At 43.7% G+C, this 21,022-nt stretch overlaps 1 protein-coding gene across 1 annotated transcript in view; it reads left to right on the top strand.

The window, feature by feature from the left end:
• The window catches only part of ehd4 (EH-domain containing 4), a 35,247-nt gene that overhangs the window by 5,955 nt on the left and 8,270 nt on the right, over window positions 1-21,022 (top strand). Inside the window, exons 2-6 of the mRNA XM_079527158.1 lie at window positions 2,878-3,054; window positions 5,518-5,615; window positions 15,804-15,970; window positions 16,486-16,619; window positions 17,573-17,684. Of these exons, the coding sequence (XP_079383284.1) occupies window positions 2,878-3,054; window positions 5,518-5,615; window positions 15,804-15,970; window positions 16,486-16,619; window positions 17,573-17,684 (688 nt within the window). The remainder of the gene's footprint in view (window positions 1-2,877; window positions 3,055-5,517; window positions 5,616-15,803; window positions 15,971-16,485; window positions 16,620-17,572; window positions 17,685-21,022) is intronic.

Genomic DNA, 21,022 nt, shown 5'->3' with positions numbered 1-21,022 from the left:
TTTTTGTCATGTGAGTGACACTATCATACAAATGTCAAATATAAAAAGGGGGCTTACAGAGAAGGAGACGGGGTTAGGGAGAGAGAAATAGAGGGAAAAACATTGTGTTCTGGCATCATTATTAGGGGTTTGTGTGTGTGGAGAAGATGACGGTGAAGTTTTTGAAGCCTTGCTCAATGTCAGCCAGACAAAGGGCCTCTCATTCCCTTGGTGCATGGTTTCCCCGGTATATTTGGGGATTAAAAATGACGCCCGGATAACCTCAATAGCCATGGTTATAACAAGGTTGTTTTTTTCTGTCTTCTGGTCGGCTGGCACAACAGGAAGTACTTGGACAGGGACTCTGAGCCGCATTCCTTTTCTCTTGTCTTTACAGGACTTCCTTCCTTTTCTCACTTTTCCTTAACCCTGGAAAAGTCATTGTGAGGCCATGAAGGTCGACACAGAGATGAAAGGAAGGGGAAAACTAGTTGTTTTTATTTTAGTCTGTCTAAACATAGCTCTGGTGGCACAGACCCCCAGACTGCATCAGAGCAACATCACGTACAGTCACTCTTTCCACTACATACTCAGTAACTGCTCATATCCTGCTCAACTCAACATCCCTGTTGCTGCAGTAAAATCCTCAATGTTCATTTAACTCTGAGTGTACAAGTTCAGTCACGCGAGAGAGACTCGGAGTAGAGTTGTTGATTCTTCGCCTAGAAAGGAGCCAGCTTAGGTGGTTCGGGCATCTGGTTAGGATGCCTCTCGGGCGTCTCCCTAGGGAGGTCCTCGAGGCACGTCCCACTGGGAGGAGACCCCGGGGCAGACCGTCTCGGGATCCCCCAGGAGGAAGCCACTAATGTTGCTCTGGAGAGGGAAGTCTGGAGCTCTCTGGTGGAGCTGTTGCCCCCGCGACCCGACTACGGAATAAGGATAAGCGGTTGAAGATGGATGTCAGTTTGGTTCTGTTTGGTTAACGTGTATGATATAAATTGATATATAGTAGTGTTGTAGGGGTAAAAAAAAGGTAATCTAACCGTGCAGAAAGGTTTAGTTTTTACGTTTCTTAGCAGATCATTAACCTGCATCCTAACAAGGCCTCTGCCTTCGCCTCCCTGTCCTCTTTCTCTCTGCTCTCCTCTCTGTCACCTCCCTGCTCCCTCCCAAAGGAGCCCAAACTCCTCTTTTAAGTAGTATTTAACCTTTTCAAACCACACACTCAAATACAGTAAGCTCCATGACAGAACTACCCCCTCTGACATGGGCATACCGGCTTCTTCATACAGATGTTTGAGACCCTTGCCTTTATATCCCTAACAAAAGGAGTAACAACCTTACCTTCAGGCTACTTTAGATTACAGACAAGCTTTCAGGGCAATGTATGGGCAATAGTATGGGCTTGTAGTGAATGGAATATTTACATATTAATATATAATAGTAATTTGATTTGCTATTATGGTAGCTTTAAATGAACACCCAGGAGTTTACTCTGTATGGGTCCTTGTTTACACTTTCAGAGTTACATTTTGCTGTGCAGAGAGGTGAATGTGTTTGGTTGTTGGACCGTCCACCCACTATGTACACACAAAGTACATTAGAGTACATTAACTGATCCTGGAACAGGAGGTCTCTAGTATATCTAAGGTATACTGTCCACTCCAGTGTCCAGTCAAACATCCTACAAGGTGTCAGCAACAGCCTGATCTGGCAACAGTTCTGGATTTCAGTAATGGCATATTTACAACTGGTTTCTATGGAAACTAACTACGCCTTTCTGTCTCTGACCTTTAGTTTTGTCTACTGTGCAAGCTAAACAAACTATGGTGCGTGCGTGCGTGCGTGCGTGCGTGCGTGCGTGCGTGCGTGCGTGCGTGCGTGTGTTTGCACAGTGTTGACTCAGTACCAGGATCCAAACAATACAGAAGGAAAGGGAGAATTCATTGTTCTGTCTGAATTCTCTCCCTGTCAGTCTGCCAGGCTTTCTGTTGATCTGCAACTCTGCATATCTGTCTGTCCGTCTGACCCACTGTGTCTCTGTCTTTCTGCCCAATGATTGAAGCTGTCTGTCTGTCTGTCTGTCTGTCTGTCTGATCCAATATTGAGATAATTCTCCGGTCTGTGTATATAAGTTATACAGAGTGCAGATAGACAGTTGGTCTATCTGCACACACAGTATGTTGTGCAGAGAGACGGGTCTGGGTGCATTAGACAGGCATATCTATGTTACAATTTAGTCATTTAACAGACGCTCTTGTCCAGAGGAAGTGCAAGATCGGTGTGAATGGCATTAACCCTAGTCAATGACTGGGATAAAGGTGCGAAGAAATCTGTAAAGTGCTACAAAGTAACTAGGATACCAGCGGGTTAACATCAAACCTAGCATCTGTCTAAACAAAATGCCCTCTAAATAACACCCTTAGGGCTCCATCTTGCGCCACCCTTATCCCTTATTCCTGAATGTATTTGCCATTTTTTACTATTTCGAAAAATATTTTAAAATAGTTCAACTAGCCGATCTACATCGAGACATTGTGAGCTTGTAGATCGGCTATTTGAACAATTTTAAAAAGGTTTTTTAAAATAGTAAAAAATGGCAAATTAGTTTAGGGATAAGGCTTAAAGGGTGGCGCAAGATATAGCCTTTAGTATTTGTGGTCAAGCAAAATCAAATAACATACACATGTGAATAAATCTGGATTATATGACTAGCATCTGTCAAAATGGGAACAAAGAATCGATACGAGAATGAGGCTGAATAAAATATCCACCGACCACCGCCTAAACTTCAAACGCTATGAACAGTCATTATGTTACGAGTAACATGGTTCAGTAATAAGGCATCACAATAATGACATCCTGATGATACTTATTCACTCTCTCTCTCTCTCTCAGGTATCTGTTGGAGCAGGATTTTCCAGGGATGCGGATTGGTCCAGAACCAACGACGGATGGATTCATAGCAGTGATGTACGGCGAGAACGAGGGTGTGATCCCTGGCAACGCCCTGGTCGTCGACCCTAAGAAACCTTTCAGGAAACTGAATGCCTTCGGAAACTCTTTCCTTAACCGGTACATGCACACATAAGCGCACACGCCAATACAACCAAGACTGACCATTCGTCATTGTCAATTTCCAAGTGTGTGTGTGTGTGTGTGTGAGGCCTGGCATCTGGAATTTTCCATGACCTCACAGTGGAGCAGAGAAGCCCACAGCTCTGAGATCAGACGATAAATTCGTTTTTTATTAAAAACCAACATTGTTAATATTCTAAACATGTGGTTGAACTGATAAGGGCAGGCAGATTGTGAGGTTGTCGCTGCATTTAAATCCTAACACACAAACCAAACACCTCAATCAAACATCCAGTCAGTCAGTGTGTGTACAGTACACTATAACATGAGGCTTCAGTTTTGAGTTGAGGTTACTGATTGATTACTTCTTGTTCCGTATGACAGTCAACTATATGGCCTATGTAGTACATGGGCCTCTGGGCCTGAGACTGGCTTAGAATTATTTGTACTACTACTTTTCAACCATAGCTAAAGAGACAAGACGTTTTGTTGTCGAATGGGAAATGTATTTCTCATTAGCAACAACAACAACTATGCAGTAATGTTGAAGAAAGGGAACTTGAAAATACACATTCTGATAAACCACAAATTTTCTGAGCACCGAAAAAGAAAAAAGGGAACTGAAATTCATATATGCAATTATGCATACATTACCATATGTGTAACTGCAGCTGTCAGTCAGTGACAAAGTATTATATTTAGTCTCGTCAGCAATAATTGCACATTATAGGCAAATAAAGGTAAGGTAAGGTATTTCCAGTGACTAGAGAATAAAAATGAAGGGACTAAAATTTCAACCAAACGGCCAGGGACAGATCAATATAAAAATATATATTTTGGATGTCAATTTGACATAAAAAAGCAATCAATCTAATCATCTCTAAGACAATAATTGATAGTTGCAGCTCTATAATACAATACATACAATAATTGTACAATATTATATTAATGAGAACATTCCATTGATGTCTATTGACTTTGTTCATTCACTAACAATTACTGATCGTCCTGATCTTTCTTGACCCTAAAACCTAACTCTAATCTTTCTAATCTCATCCTCTGACATTTTTGTCTGTAGAAGAATAGAATTACAAAACCACACAGACATACAAAGACACACACGTAAGCACACTAAAGAAGGATCTGTGCCGAAACATAATTTATAATCATTTGTCTATCGTGTTGTGACCTGAAATTTGAGATGTGCTATCTTTTTCATTTCGGATTTAGCACTTCACTGAGACTGCCATTGTGGAAGCTCAACCTCCTACACATGCTGGCCTGTCAACCGGCGCAGTTTACAAACTATGGGGTTAAAGTTAGCAGGAAAACACGCAGACTAAAATGTATTTCCTCTGTCCTGAAATATATAGAGCTCAGCTACTTGTTACGCAAAGTGTGTGTGTGTGTGTGTGTGTGTGTGTGTGTGTGTGTGTGTGTGTGTGTGTGTGTGTGTGTGTGTGTGTGTGTGTGTGTGTGTGTGTGTGTGTGTGTGTGTGTGTGTGTGTGTGTGTGTGTGTGTGTGTGTGTGTGTGTGTGTGTGTGTGTGTGTGTGTGTGTGTGTGTGTGTGTGTGACACGCACAAACACGTGTGCGTGTGCAGACCACAGACATTCCTTACCCAGGAATCCAGGTTTGTCCTGTACAAAGGAGGAACCTGCTTCTACAATAAGTTATTGTTTCCGGGGGGGAAGTGTTTGTGCGTCACACCACATGTCAGTTTGGAGTGTGTTTGTTCCCATTTGCCAATTTACCAGGCCCTGCTTTGCTCCAGAGGTCAAGTTACATTTATAGCAGCTACAGTGGCACTAAGTGATGTACACATTTAAGGTGGAGCTCTGTTTGTCTTCAAAGTAGAAATATGTTCTTTATTTAGACCAGTGCTGGAGAGAATAGTGCTTTACCGTAACTAGATCATTTCATCATGTATGTTTGTTTCTTCTACGTTTGAATGGAAGGAACCTTTCTGTCTCACTCCACCTCTGTCACTATTGTAAATGTTTGTATGTTGTGGAGGTGTATTGCTGAATTATGCTTTCTAACACTGGATTGGAGGACACATTCTCTAGAATTAAATTACATAATGGACCCCTCATTCCCCACATCTTTAACCACAAGCTCACAACGCGTTGTGAGCTTGTCGATCTGCTATTTTCTGTGAAAGATTTCCCCCTAATATGGATGCTGGGGTTTAAGTGCTGATAAAAAAGACAATTACACCTCCTCCGCCCAAAGCTATCTTCAAGTTAGCTCTCTCTCTGTGATGACAGCTGTTAATGTTGCATGATTACAGAAGAATTTCGTCAGACGATAGATGTTTCACAATTTGATTTATGAGTATTGTTTATATCTCAGAGATAATCTGTTATCTATCAAATACATTTCATCATGCCTTTGCATTGACTGCATTGTGCATTGTGTATTCATTGTGCGTGCGTGTGTGCATGTGTATGTGTGTAGGTTCATCTGTTCCCAGATGCCCAATCAGGTTCTTCAGAGTATCAGCATCATTGACACACCTGGTATCCTGTCTGGAGAGAAGCAACGCATCAGTAGAGGTTTGTATGAATTATTGTGCCCGTCCGTTGTAGAAGTGACAGACAGTAGGAGAGCTAAGAGGGAGACGGTGTAGGAGATACAGACAGTGGGGAAGCTGAGAGGGAGACGGTGTAGGAGATACAGACGGTGGGGAAGCTGAGAGGGAGACGGTGTTAGAGATACAGACAGTAGGAGAGCTAAGAGGGAGACGGTGTAGGAGATACAGACAGTGGGGAAGCTGAGAGGGAGACTGTGTAGGAGATACAGACAGTGGGGAAGCTGAGAGGGAGACGGTGTAGGAGATACAGACAGTGGGGAAGCTGAGAGGGAGATGGTGTAGGAGATACAGACAGTGGGGAAGCTGAGAGGGAGACGGTGTAGGAGATACAGACAGTGGGGAAGCTGAGAGGGAGACGGTGTAGGAGATAAGACAGTGGGGAAGCTGAGAGGGAGACGGTGTAGGAGATACAGACAGTGGGGAAGCTGAGAGGGAGACGGTGTAGGAGATACAGACAGTGGGGAAGCTGAGAGGGAGATGGTGTAGGAGATACAGACAGTGGGGAAGCTGAGAGGGAGACGGTGTAGGAGATACAGACAGTGGGGAAGCTGAGAGGGAGACGGTGTAGGAGATACAGACAGTGGGGAAGCTGAGAGGGAGATGGTGTAGGAGATACAGACAGTGGGGAAGCTGAAAGGGAGACGGTGTTGGAGATACAGACAGTGGGGAAGCTGAAAGGGAGACGGTGTAGGAGATACAGACAGTGGGGAAGCTGAGAGGGAGACGGTGTAGGAGATACAGACAGTAGGAGAGCTAAGAGGGAGACGGTGTAGGAGATACAGACAGTAGGAGAGCTAAGAGGGAGACGGTGTTGGAGATACAGACAGTAGGAGAGCTAAGAGGGAGACGGTGTTGGAGATACAGACAGTGGGGAAGCTGAGAGGGAGACGGTGTAGGAGATACAGACAGTGGGGAAGCTGAGAGGGAGACGGTGTAGGAGATACAGACAGTGGGGAAGCTGAGAGGGAGACGGTGTAGGAGATACAGACAGTGGGGAAGCTGAGAGGGAGACGGTGTAGGAGATACAGACAGTGGGGAAGCTGAGAGGGAGACGGTGTTGGAGAGACGGTCAGTCAGCAGAAAAGCTGAGAGGTCCCGTGTGTACACACGGCACGCGCATGTTTGTTCATCTCGCCCTCCCTCCTCTGCTCTCTGTCCTCTCCTCTGTGTTTAAAGGGGATGTGAAAGCATCTCTGTGTAATCCTTTCTGTTTCTGTTTTGTAATGTTTTGTATTGTAATGTAATGTTGCTACAGGTATGATTGATGATTTTGCTCCTTACTGCTGGTTAATTGTAACGTTGCTGATCTAGGATGTCATTGTGCAATTTATTAAGTCTTATTGGTTGACTCACTGTAAGGACATCAATCTTGAAATGGAAGATTATTACAATGTTGCACTTGATGGAAGTGCATCTGGAGAGTGTTGTGTACATGACACAGGTTTACTACAACATGGTTGCTAATTAATAATGAATCTGTGTCAAATGTGTCCAGGCAGGTCCAGTCATTACAGTAGTGTGACCCACACCTGGGTATGTCCCAGTGTGAACAGAGTCAGACAGATGAAACGAGCAGCTGAAAATAAACCTGTAAGACAAAGTAATTCTGAGGAACACAGTGCTTCTGTACTGACTGTGAGACTGTGAGACTGTGTGTGTGGCCTTTGCTTAGTTTAAAGGACCATACCAATTCAATACATGTCATGGTCTATTCATAGCTCTGGCTATATACAGTATATCATACATAAACAGACCATTGTTCCGTTAATGGCTTTATTTTTTAGATATTGCATGTACAATAATTGAGTACCACAGACGAAAAACAGTCTAAGTCCAAATTTCATTCTGACCCCTCCACGAAAAGGCCTCGTTGTCCTGAACCCTTATCTATCATTTATACATTATGGATCAATAGTGTGGACTTAAGACTGTTTTTTTGTCTGTGGCATTCAATTCTTTACCCCCTTTTTCTCCCCAATTTAGTCGTATAATATTAACTGTATATATGATGATTTCGGGTGTGCCAGTACAGTACAGTGACAGTACAGTACAGGGACCCCCACACGGTAACTCTGTAATTCCTCAACCGTTTCGGACGCGGGGCGGCACGCCGGAACCGGCCCGGCACCCTGGGTGCGTTCCTGTAGGTCTGGAACTCCCAACACAGAGTTGCACCACTCACTTCACACAGGTGTGATTTTTGTTTCCTCCCTGGAAATAAAAACGTCTAGGTTTCCGAGGCCAGGGAGGTTGTCTTAATGTGGATTGATTTGAGCACATTTAAACCAGTGAAACCAGTCCAGTCTATTTCAGTACCACTTTGAACTGGATTACTCCATGACTTGCAAAATGCGAGCTCGTCTGTGTGGTCCTTTAAGCATGAAGGTCTTAGGTTAATAGCTTCAAGCCTGATGAGAGTCAACTCTTATTAACAGTCTTATTAACAGCCAATAATCCTGCCTAAGTGCCATTGAAAAAGGCACTCAACAACCAACCATTTGTTCACTCAGTGAATCCCTGGATAAGAACATCAGATAAAAGACGAGATTAAATGGAGAGGCTATAGCAGCTGACATTACAGGGATGGATTGGAGGGAGGAATGAAGCTTACAACAAATGATGTTGGGGTGGATTAAAGATGGAGTGCCACAACAGTTTTTCATGTGTCTATGAGGTGACAGTACTTCATTAGACACCCTGGAGTCGTTTTTATGTGCAATGGTGTATTAACTTTGTATTTAGGGTTTCTTCCTGGAGGCTGAACCCTTGACAGTCAAACGGGCCAATGAAATAAACAGTAATATAGTGACGCCACACTATCAGCCCCTCCCCTAACCCCTCCCCCTTTATCATACAACTACAGCTGTGGGTGCGGCTTCAGTTCAGGTGGATCACCACCCATCACCACCCACCAGGCAAACCAGGCATACTTAATGAACTGGTGGGGGTGCCCACATAAAAACAACATTTGAACAAATACTGTACACTTTTTTTGAAAAAATTATTCCTCCTTATATAACAATAAGACCTGATGATCATGTTTTATGGTGGAAAAGAAACACTCCATCTTTAAGGATACTTGAGTGATGGAAGCACAGAAAAAGGATGGATAGGGAACAATGGAGGCTAGATTCTGAAGGAACACTAGAAGCCTGAAGCTGAGGAGGGTTGATGATGGAGGGATTGGCGGATAGAGGGAGGTGTGGAGGGCGTTCCTCCATCTGGAAGTGTTTAGTTCAGCTGAGGATGAATTCCTCCTGAAAACACTCAGCAGTCCAACCAAGTCACATCGACTGACTTGCCATCTAATTTACTGACTGACTGGCTTGATGACTGACTGACTTACTGATTGGCTGACTGACTGGTTGGATGGCTGAGTGAGTGAGTGACTGATGTAGTTTCTGATTGGTTGGCTGACTGAAAGATTGGCTAAAGTCTTGAGGTTTTTCCTGCTTTGTATTTAGAGGATAATCCCCCTGAGATGCATCATCTCGTTTTCGAGGGGGTCCTCGAGGGTGAATACATGTAGCAACGTGTGTGTGTGTGTGTGTGTGTGTGTGTGTGTGTGTGTGTGTGTGTGTGTGTGTGTGTGTGTGTGTGTGTGTGTGTGTGTGTGTGTGTGTGTGTGTGTGTGTGTGTGTGTGTGTGTGTGTGTGTGTGTGTGTGTGTGTGTGTGTGTGTGTGTGTGTGTGTGTGTGTGTGTGTGTGTGTGTGTGTGTGTGTGTGTGTGTGTGTGTGTGCGCGCGTGTGTTCCCAGTCTCTGGTCTGCAGATGGACCCAATGACCTCTCTAAAGTATGACATCACTGCAAACGATGTCATTGTGTTTCTTTCTTTCTCTCACTTTACTGTGCAGAAATTACAACATTTTGTGTGATATCCCTGATGTAAAGCCATTTTCTGTCCACTGTCCAGTACACATACAGTACATTTGTTTCCTTTCAACTGATTTCCACTTATTAGTCATAGGGTTGGCAATGTCTGCAATACTTGGCTGCCACTGTTCTCTGTATCGCTGTAGCAGCCCTACCACCACCCAGTGATGTATTCTGTCACTGGCTGGCCAAAGAACTCCAGGCAGAGTTTCAACTCATCAATGTGCCTGTGGACCACGGCGCAATCGTGGAGTAACCCAACCAATCATGACGGAACATATTTGGATGTTCCACTTCCATTGTATTTGTTCTGCAGTCTGCAACTTTGTAATTGACTGTAAATCTACGGTATGTCTCGCCAACGAGAACCTTATGTGCACTGCATTGTGGTACAGAGAAGGCATAGTCGATAACTCTTTCATGGATTACAACATTCATGGATTCTAATGTGAAGTTCTGCAAACTTCTGCACATTGTCAACGGAATATTGCATATTTGACTTCAATCAGCAGGAGCGGTATATTGCAGTTGATGTACTGCACTGTTGTGACAAAAAGAGAACTGAGAAAGAAGTCAAAGCTCTCAATATAGCGGTCAATCTTCATTCTTACTCTTATCTATGGTCATGAATGTGGGTAATGAGTTATAACCAAAAGAATAAGATCGTGATGCAAGCAGCTGAAATGGGATTTCACGGGAAGGTGTTTGGTGTATCCCTTAGGCATTGGTTGAGAAGTTCAGTCACCTGGCAGAGACTCGGAGTAGAGCTATAATGGAAAGGAGCCAGTTAAGGTGGTTCAGGCATCTAGTATGGATGCTCCCTGAGTGTCTCCCTAGGGAGGTCATCTGTGCACGTCCCGCTGGGGAGGAGGCCCCGGGGCAGGCCAAGTGCCGCTGGGGAGGAGGCCCCGGGGCAGGCCAAGGACCAGATGGGTGGACTACATCTCCACGCTGGCTTTGGAACGCCCTGGGATCCCCCAGCATGCCCGGGAAAGGGAAGTCTGGTGCTCTCTGCTGGAACTGTTGCTCCCACGAACCGGCTCCGGATAGGTTGAAGATAGATGGACATCATCAACAATGCTACATCCACAGCGATGGTTTAAGCTCACAATAACTAAGTCTTTATTTAGCACCTATACATGGAACTCGGAGAAAAGTGGACATGGGCAGGGTGTATGGGAACTAGAGGCTATGTGTACTGTGTGTTTTTGTTCCAGTCCAGAGTCCTACTGTAGTAGCTGAGGTCATGGCAACAGGAAGTATTATTGTTTGAACCGTGGCGTTTCCTTTTGTAAGAAGGAAATGGCTATGAAATAATCAGCGGTCTCGGAATAATGAGCTGATCCTGAGTCAGGAAGACTGGAGATGGAATAGCCGATAGTGATTTTACTCCACAGAATGGAAACGTGAGTTATTTCTTTAATATGAGCCTGCAGGATTGTAGCTGCTGTACTTAAGGGGACCATTTCATTTGACATTTCTGACAGATACACAATGAGTGAGCAGGTAGGGTTCAGTGACAGAATATATGATATGACTGTTGTTGAATGTGTGACCTTGTGGTTAGTGGTTACAGAACAACACCCTCCTTGGTGTGTTTCTACCTGGAATTGTTCTATTCTTTAACCCTGTGGTTCCCAAAGTGGGGTCTGGGGACCCCCAGGGATCCTTGAGGGAGTTCCAGGGGGTCCTCGGCTAAATGATAGTTAGGAACCAAATGGACCCTTATGGGTCTGTAACTCAGAGAGTGTACAAATGGCATCAAATGGTTCCATTTGTACACTCTCGGAGTTAATCATTATTGATTTTACAAAATAAATTGGGGGGGGGGGGGGGGGGTCCCAGAGATAGAAATGCCATTAAATGGGGGTCCGTAGACTAATGCATGTCAAACTGGGGGTCCTTGAAATTAAATGGGTTGAGAATCACTGCTAGAGCCATAAACATCTTCTCTTATGGGGGTCCCTGGCATATCTCTTCAAATGGGGGTCCACAGGCTAATTTATGTCAATTTTTGAACCACTGCTTTACCCAGCTATGGGTGGGCGATATTGCGATAAATATAGTTGAGACGATACAATGTCTCCATGATATGCTTGTGTGAATGCACATTCTATGATTTGCAGTTATATATCTTAGAACTGCAAATCATATCTTGAACCTGGAGATTGTATCGTGATTGTCTTGACGATATTCATCACCATATCTTGGTCTAAATGGTCTGTTACTCCGTTTTTGTTATGTAGGTGGTTGTACTGTTAAGTAACTTGAAAATTAATTAGTGCTGCATAATTCTTGCTCAAAATGTGAATCACGATTTTCCTCCACAAGAAAGAACATTACTACATTCAAAATGTGGCACCTGGAGCCGGGAGTGGCTTTAAATGGAATTGAAAGTGCTGAACTTAAACCTCTTAAATTCTCTCTCTTGTAAAACATATGAGTAACTAAAATGAATTGGCCAGCCAACCAGTGCTGCACGATTCTTGCTCAAATTTAGAAATGAGATCGTCTGACTCTGAATCTAGTTATTGTGCAGCACTAAAAATAACAATAAAAACCAACATGAAAAAGAATTGTGATAATATCGTGGATCGTGCTTACTGCTTACTGATACTGCTTGAAAAATAATCGTGATATTATATTTTTAAGTGGTGCAACCACTTCCTTAAGTGACTGTGTGGGTGGGTGGCTGGCTGGCTGGCTGGCTGGCTGGGTGGCTGGCTGGCTGGGTGCGTCTGAGCACGAAAACAGCATGGTTGTTTTTCACCACCTGTGCGCAACCTACCACACACACGCACATATTAATTGTATATATGGTGATTTTGGGTATGCCAGTATAGTACAGTGACAGTACAGTACAGTAGAGGGTACAGTAGAGGGACCCCCACACGGTAACTCTGTCATTTCTCAACCGTTTCGGACGCAATATAATTTGCAGGACTCACCGCGCGCACAGCTGCCTTGTCTGTGTTGACATGACATGGGCTTGCAGGACAGAACTTTTATTTGTGACAGACACATAGTTCCTTTGCAGACAATACAATCTGCTTCTCATTGGTCAGTCACAAAGCTAAGAAAACAATTTGAGAAAAAATGTAAGGACTGGAAAGCTCTGTCTTTCTCTATCTCTCTCCCTTTCTCTCTGTCTCCCTCCCTCGCTGGGGTGAAGACGTGTGTGCTCTCTCTCTCTCTCGCTCTCTTCTCTCTCCTCCCTCTCTGGGGTGTGTGTGGGGGGGGGGGATTAGTTGCGCTGCCTTCGACAGTGCTATACTTCTCCAGCAGCGGTGCAGAACCGAGAGAGTGACACATTCTTTTGGATGTAAACTGCGCAACTTTTAGCTTTAAAGATCGGATTGTGTAGTCGCAGCGGTGCTACAAAGTGAATGTTACAACTCGCACGGTGATATTTTAAGTCGCAAATGCGAGTACCTAGTCGCACTGTCGAGCCCTGTGTAGTGTAGTGCCATTTGCGCTGCATCGCGAGGCGATCCAAAATCCCCCCTGCGCGCGCACGCACGCACGCACGCACGCACACACACACTGTACGTAGCTGTTTGTTGTTGCAGCGCGCGCGTGTGCGTGTAGTGTTGGTGTTGTTGTTCGTATCCATATATGCGCCTCGGTTTGTCCCGCTTGTACCACGCCAGGTGTCGACGCGGTCGTGTTAGCATTATTGTAACTGTCCAAGTTAGAGTCAGTGTGTGCGGTGTGTAGTTCTTCTACTTTTGGTATGTGTGTGTGTGGGTCACGTGGTGGGCTTTGAGCAAATGGGAGAGGGAATGTAGTGTTGCCAGGTCCGCGTATTGTAAGCGAGTGGTAGTGTGTGTAAGTAGCGTGTTCAATGGCATTTTTTCTGTGCTTGTTTTCATAGACGTGGCAACAAATTAGGCGGGGGTGTCGGTGCTTGTGGCGTGTTTGTGTTTATTATTGATATTGATATTGTTTGCGAGTGTGGACGGGAGGCGGCTTTAGTGGCAGTGCAATGACAATTTTTACGCGGGTGGTGTTGAGTGTGGGCGTGCGGCGCGACATGAGGAGATAGGCATGGATCGACGCGGAGGGTAAGTCTGTGACGTCGTAGTGTGTTGTTGCAGTGTGTGTTGCGCCTGCTTCGGCTTCGGCACCCCGCGTGTCAGTGACGTAGTAGCTGTTGACTTTGGTTCCCTTTTCCTGGATTGCGTACATGTTTTCAAATGTATATTAGATAGGACAGTGTGAAAATGTTCCTAAGATGTTAGAACATATGATTAGGGGGACGAGTCCTTAGAACAGAGATTGTAATCCAGTCATTCAGTCGGAACTTTAGCAAGGTTAAATTTCTTGGCTCAATGTGACAGACTGTACTTACTGTTCATAGGCCACGCCCCGCCTTCCCCAGGGAGAACAGAGCTGTGAACTGGCGACACTCAACACCTATGCTGTAACCCGATCCGAGGTCCCGCCCATCAGTCCTTCTTGCGTTAGACTCCCTTGAGTCCTTCATGAATAATTCACGAAGGGAGTCTACAATGCCACGACTATAGAGTAGTCATCTTTCCATAGCAGGTTGAAATGGTGCTCACCTGGGCCTGCATGTATGCATGTACTGTGGCCCCTTTTCCCCCGGGGTTGAATTTTTAACCAATTAATTGGTTCCTAACAGTTGGTTCGGAAGTGGAACCAATTTTTTTTTTTCTTGCCCTAAAGTGGGAACCAAAGTTTAACTTTCACCATATTCAGGTTGGAAGATGCAGATGTGATATAAACCATCATAAAAAATAAAGAACGGAACCAGTTCTAGATCAAAGTTCTTCTGGTGGAAAAGGGGCCTGTATGTGTGTGATACTGTAGATGCACATACAGTCATACACTGCTGCTGAAATCAGTCAGTCAGTTTGATAGAACTGAGTGGCTGTCTTGTATCCTCCATACCATCCTGTTGGCTTCATTTCCACTCACTGTTTATTCTGTTCTCTGAACTGCTAGTATGCAGAGAAATCTTTTGTTTGTGCGTGTGTGCATCGTTGCTTGCGTGAGTGTATGTTTTATGTCTTTAATTATAGCATGATAGTTTGTGCCTATGGGGGTGTGTTATTTTGTTGTGGTTGTGTGTTCTTATTGTGGCTTGCATGGTGTGTTCCATATATAGGTGGTGTGTGTGATGTCATCACATTGATGTGGGCTAAGCACAGACTTTCAGTGAAAGTCTGACAGAAACAGCACCACGCCCTTGGGAACCAATCACCCTCTGTCTGGGTGTTTTTTTTCTATACAGAGCCTGTTTATACAGGCGGTCTGCACTGCAAATATTTCTGTTCTTATGGCCAGACACTGACAGTGGGGTTTAGCTAGCTTTACTTGTGTGTTAAAATGAGGGGAGGGGTGGGGGTGCCCACTGGCCAAGTGGTCCAGGCGCATGCCACATATGACAGACAGCGCGTCACATGTTCGAGTCCCGTTCATGAGGACCTTTGCTGCATGTCTCCCCCCTTCTCTCCCTCCCACTTTCCTGTCTGTCTTCACTAATAACTATCAATAAAGGCAAAAAGCCAAAAACAAATCTTTAAAAAAAGAGGGAAGGAGCAGCCATATACAGGTGTAAGTAACTCAAGGTTGTAGTGTATACTGTGTGGTGTGATCTCTCTCTGCTTGCTTTGAGTTGTGTAACTAGAAGGAGAAGTGAGAGCAGGTACAGTTGTTCTGCTTCCTGTCACATTGTTATTGGGTAACATTACGGACAGATGTATTTCATTCAGTTCTAAACCTAAACAATTTGGAAGGGGTATTTCTAATATTATATTGAAATGATCTGATCTGATAGTGTCTTTCTTTATCCAAAGCGCATTACATTTCACCCATTCAGTCAGTGTCTTCCACCAGAACTCTTGAGGAAAGCACAGGAAACCTCTCTCTTCCGCCCTGAATCACAGCCAAGTATTATTAGAATTAGTGGTTATGCCCGCCAAGGCTTTTTTTTGTTGTTGAGCACAGCGCATGTTTTGAATTGTTTTCAGTGGTAGAGCTGGAAACACCAGCAGCGTGAAGTGGTACTCTGAGTCGTTTTTGAACTGCCACACACAGTTTCTTTTTCTGGATGCTGACTGTTGAACTAGTTTCTACTCGTGGGCGTTTAGTAGTGTTTTTAGGGGAGCACCTTGTCTTTTCAACTGGGAAAAAATGGTGGACACAGCCTAATAGACTAACTTATCTGTAGACTTGTGTGAATAAACTAAATATTTTTTACAAAAAAACGATAAAGCTAACAGCCCCTCTCTCTCTCTCTCACCATTCCAGGTTATGATTTCTGCGAGGTGTTGCGTTGGTTCGGGGAGCGGGTGGACCGGATCATTCTGCTGTTTGATGCTCATAAACTGGACATCTCTGATGAGTTCTCTGATGCCATCAAGGCCTTCAGAGGACAAGACGATAAGATCCGTGTTGTCCTCAACAAGGCTGACCAGGTAGGATAGCATACAGTAGAAATTAGAATGTATTTTGTTTAAAGTTCAAGTGTTGTGGACTACTACTACACACTGTAATAGAAAAGACCACAACAACATATTATGATGATTATGATTAGGGTTGTCCCAATCCAATCACGTGATCGGAAATCGGGGCGGATCACGTCATTTTCAAATGATCTGATCGGAAGCAAAAAAACGTGATTGGGACATCCCTAATATTAGACTGGATATTGTCTGTAATTTTGTATATTGTATCGGTATCGCCATTCACCAGATACTCAAAATAAAATAATCAGAATTAAAAAAATGTGATCGGGACATCCCTAATTGTGATTATTATGATCATGCTATTTATTATATTGGTTTGTGACTTCATACAAAAACAAAGTTCATGACGGTTAGAGGACCAGTACATGACGTGTCCCTGTCACACATAACTGCCAGGACCAGTATGAACCTCTATGGTACTATGAACCTGATATGACTCCCCTCCTCTTCCACACCTGTGTCAGGTGGATACCCAGCAGCTGATGCGTGTGTACGGCGCCCTCATGTGGTCTTTGGGGAAAGTGATTAACACACCTGAGGTGTGCAGAGTTTACCTGGGTTCCTTCTGGGGCAAACCCCTACAGGTACAGGAAAACAGGTAGGCTATCCGACCTATCTATTTACCTATTCATTAACCCATTTTGGGCGGGAACCCCTTTTGGTGTTAGCATTATGTTATGCTTTAGCTATTGAAAAATAGCAGATCTACAAGCTCATAGCGCTCCACCGAGTGGCGCGCTACAAGCTTGTAGGTCTGCTATTTTTGAAAAATCGAAGAACGACTGACACAGAAACATAGCTTTTTCAGAAAACTGTTAGGATTTAGAAGACATTTGTAGAATCATTCCCAGGTCAAAATGGGTTAACCTACAACTTACCTGTTATAACTGATGTACCTACTAACCTACCCATCAACCTACCTTCCTACTAACCTACTTCATAATCTAATATGTCTATTAAACTACGCACCTCTTACCTACTAACCTACCTTATAATAAACCTACGGTATAATAACCATCCTCATTCATTGATAAAGCACCAATGTCTACCAGAGTAGTAGAAAACAAAGCTAACTTCATTTATTCATTCTTTCTGAGGCTACGCCCCCAGAGATACCTCTGATGCTATGTGCGTTCACAGTTCAGTCGCTGTTGAAGTAACTAAATAGCACAGGGATCTGATTACTAGCAATAATGTGTTTTTTATTCCATTTACGGGACAAAGCAGGAATCTTGGGGAGAGAAGAGAGGCGTGGACATGGAACAAAACATATGATTGATTGACACTTCACTGCATCATTGGAGTGCTAAAAGAGATCAAGCCATCTCAACTTTTTATTTGTAGCACATCACGCCCACCATGTAGCAACATCGTTTGTAGCTTCATGTTGCTGAATTCCATTGAAAATGACTTTTAGCCTGTTGTCGCTGCTAGCGTGAACGCAGCATGACAGCTTCTCTGAAAACAGACTGCCTGCTCATTCTTTCAAGAATGAATCTGTATGTTAACCCTGCTAAGCCTCCTCCCCTTCCTTATCTTCTTCCTCCTCAGGCGTCTTTTTGAAGCAGAAACCCAGGACCTGTTCAAAGACATCCAGGGCCTTCCTCGCAATGCAGCGCTCCGAAAACTCAACGACCTCATCAAGAGAGCCCGTCTGGCCAAGGTGAGAGAGAGAGAGAGAAGGCCACTTAACAACCTGGCATCCCTGTTTTATGCGTGTTATTATAGGGGGACATTGTGTAATTGTAAGTAAAAATAGCAGATCTACAAGTACATCAGGTGTTTTTGCTATATTTAACGAGGCACCTTCAGCTGACACAGCTGGTTTGAGTTGCATACGACCAGTAGGCTTAGAAATCCATGTCAACATGCGATACGACAGGAGAGATGACATGGGGGAGTCTCCTCTGTCGCATGGACAGACTTGGCCTCAACACATCACCTGTTTGACGCAACTGGTGCAAGAATGGGTTGTCGGCTATATTCAAAAGTAACGAGTCCAAGGAGCAGATCAGTGAAAGCAGACAGTAGCAGGCATTTAGTCCAGAGCGACTTACAGTACGCAAGGTAAAAACAAGGTAATACATGACATGCATAGAGATGGTAATCTCATCATACTGTAGGTAAACCAATAACCTAATCAGTCTAAAGTAAACAGTATAATATACATTTAAAAAAATCATTGAAACTATAGAAACTATAGGATGCCAGGTCAACAAATGAACCTGCCATTAGTCTACTATAATGGTTAACATGTAATTTAGACTCTACAGTACATAAGCCTGCAAGGTCGTCAAGGTTAGGGCAAGTGCTACGGCACGTGCTGTGGGCTAAGGTTGAGTCTGAAGAGATGAGTCTTCGGAATACAGCAGAAGATTGGGAGTGAGTTCTAACAGCAATGGGGAGGTCGTTCTACAGTTTGGCACGTCCCGGATGTTTTAGGGAAGGTTCTGACAGCTTCCCTGTGTTAGCAAAACTGAGAGAGCCGGAGGGGTTGTAGGGTTGGATCAGGCTTTGAAAATATCTGTCATACCTTTGGTTGCCTTGTAAGACAACATCAGTATTTTGTACTCTGCGTGGGCAGTAACTGGGAGCCTAGAAAGATAATGGCACAGGGTAACCTGATAGCCAATAGGGCAACAATCACATTGGCTCCAGTGCCCAATGAATCCTTGGCCGGCGGATCATTTGCCGCAAGTCACTGTTCTTTTCTCTCCCAGTTTCCTGAATCTCTTTGATTGACAAAAAATGCCTCCAAAAGTATAAAAAAAGAAAGAAAGATGCTGGGTGGAGGAAGCGACAGAACCAGAGCAGAGGCGTTGAGACGTGGTGCTAGCTTCTTCTCCCTGTGGTGTTAAACAGTTGAGTGATGTGTTTGTCTTCCTGTGTTTGTTTTGGCCTGCTGCAGATTTCACAGTTCGGGTGGCAGAAACCCATTTCTGTGTTTTGAGCCTGGCTGTTCAGGAAGACCACATGCTGGTCTCAGATCAGTACAGAAATATACAGAACCAAGATACATGTACCTCTGGAAATTACTTTAAAAAAATCTACCATTTCGGCAGCAATTATTTTATGTTGACTAGTTTTTTTTCAGTGTTACTTCATTATAAGTATCAAAGAAAAAAAGTAAACTCTTAAAATATTTCAAGAGCCGGCCATCAAACCATGGCCACACAATGCCAAATTCGGGACACTCATGGACAAACAGCAACCTGCCAGCACAAATCACCATTACATTGCTACGCTTGTGCCATCAAGGCTGAACGGTCACGCAGCATAAGGCTGAATGGCTACACCACCAGTGGATTTTAGTTTTAGTCATAGTCTTTTGAATAGTTTTTACTTAGTTTTAGTCACATTTTAGTCACCTGGAATGTGTTAGTGTTAGTCTCGTTTTAGTCGACTAAATGTCATGAGATTTTAGTCGACTAAATCTACAGTTGATTTAGTCGACTAAAATGTATTTTGGTGGGCATTGATGCCGTCGTGAGGACTGTTTTTACACTTGCTGAAAATAGCCGATCTACAAGCTCACAACGCGTCGCAGCGCGACGCGTTGTGAGCTTGTAGATCTGCTATTTTCAGCATGCAACCAAGTGTAAAATGACTTGTACTGGATCTCTTGTCCACTAGTCCCTTCCTAACATTTTAGTCTAGTTTTTATTTTTGTTGACGAAATTGTCAGTATATTTAGTCTTAGTTTTAGTCATCATAGCACAGTTTTCATTTAGTTTCCATTTAGTTTTCTTCAGTGGAAAAAGGTAGTCGACGAACATTTTTCGTCTTGGTTTTAGTCGACGAAAACAACACTGTACACCACGTGGGCTTCAATGTATTTCTGCTCGTCTGTCTGTGATCAGTTCAGTACTTAAAAGTTCAATCCCAGGAAATGTTTTGGTAGTACAGTAGATGCATCTCAGTATCTACAGTATTCAGTATTCTAAATGAGTTAAAGGTATATTCAGTGATTTCACTTAATTCAAATATCACTTATTTTTCTTATTTTTTGGATAATCCTCCCTACTATAAAGTGTGCTGACCATATAAGGAGTTCCTCCCTGTCCCCAGTGAGCCCCTGGGGTCAAAAAACCCTAGTTTCGGTTTGGGCTTTGGGTGGCAAAGCCTTCATCCAATCAGGATGAGAGGGGCCTTCCTCCAATCATGATCGAGTGGGGCGGGCATTGGTGCACGTGCTATTGGTCTGTTGTACTTCCCCCACTGTAGAGCGTGTGCATGTGCACATCTTGTTACCGGGTGGACCGGGTTTTTTTTCCAAATCACTGAATGCTCCTTTAAATCTCAGTCTTTGAAGGTAGCTCTTATTTACTCTCGCCTCTTTTCTGTCACCCAGTGCTGTTTCCGAAGCTGTTTTTTTCCTTCAGAGAAGTACTTCCTACAGGAAACTTCCATTCCCTCATTAGTTCCCTATGCAACAACAAACGGCAGTGGCCACCTTCCATTGTGTAATGCTGCTTCCGTCCCATGTGTCCTTGATATTGCACTTCTAATTCTAAGGGGACGTGCTGGTTTTACGTATTCTTGAAAATGTGTCATCACTGTGTGTGTGTTTATCAAAATCTGTTTTTGATTGATTGTTAAAAGGATCCCTGGCTAATAAAGACTTGTATGCCTTAAAACATTATACTTGCCCTATTTATAGCTAAAATCACGAAATGAAAAACACCTTAAATATTTTATTTATCCTAGAAATAGTATGTTTTTCACGGAATAGGAGCCGCTGCGGTCGCAAGTTGAGGATGTCATATGTCCATGTGTGGACCAGCCTATGGAATTTATGGTATGCATGTGCTAATAAAAAACAACTTAATACTTCATATGTTTGCAATATTTTAAATACCTTTTTATTAGCAATATCCATAGGGCTGGACCACACATGTGCAAATGACATCATCAACCTGCGACAGGAGTTTTCCCTATTGAGTGAAAGATGAACAATTTCTAAGATATGAAAAATATTTAAGGTGTTTAGTGTAGTAAGCC

This window comes from Electrona antarctica (genome assembly GCF_951216825.1).
Source record: "Electrona antarctica genome assembly, chromosome: 18".
Classification (NCBI taxonomy): Eukaryota; Metazoa; Chordata; class Actinopteri; order Myctophiformes; family Myctophidae; genus Electrona; species Electrona antarctica.
This window is presented reverse-complemented; position numbering and strand designations above follow the sequence as displayed.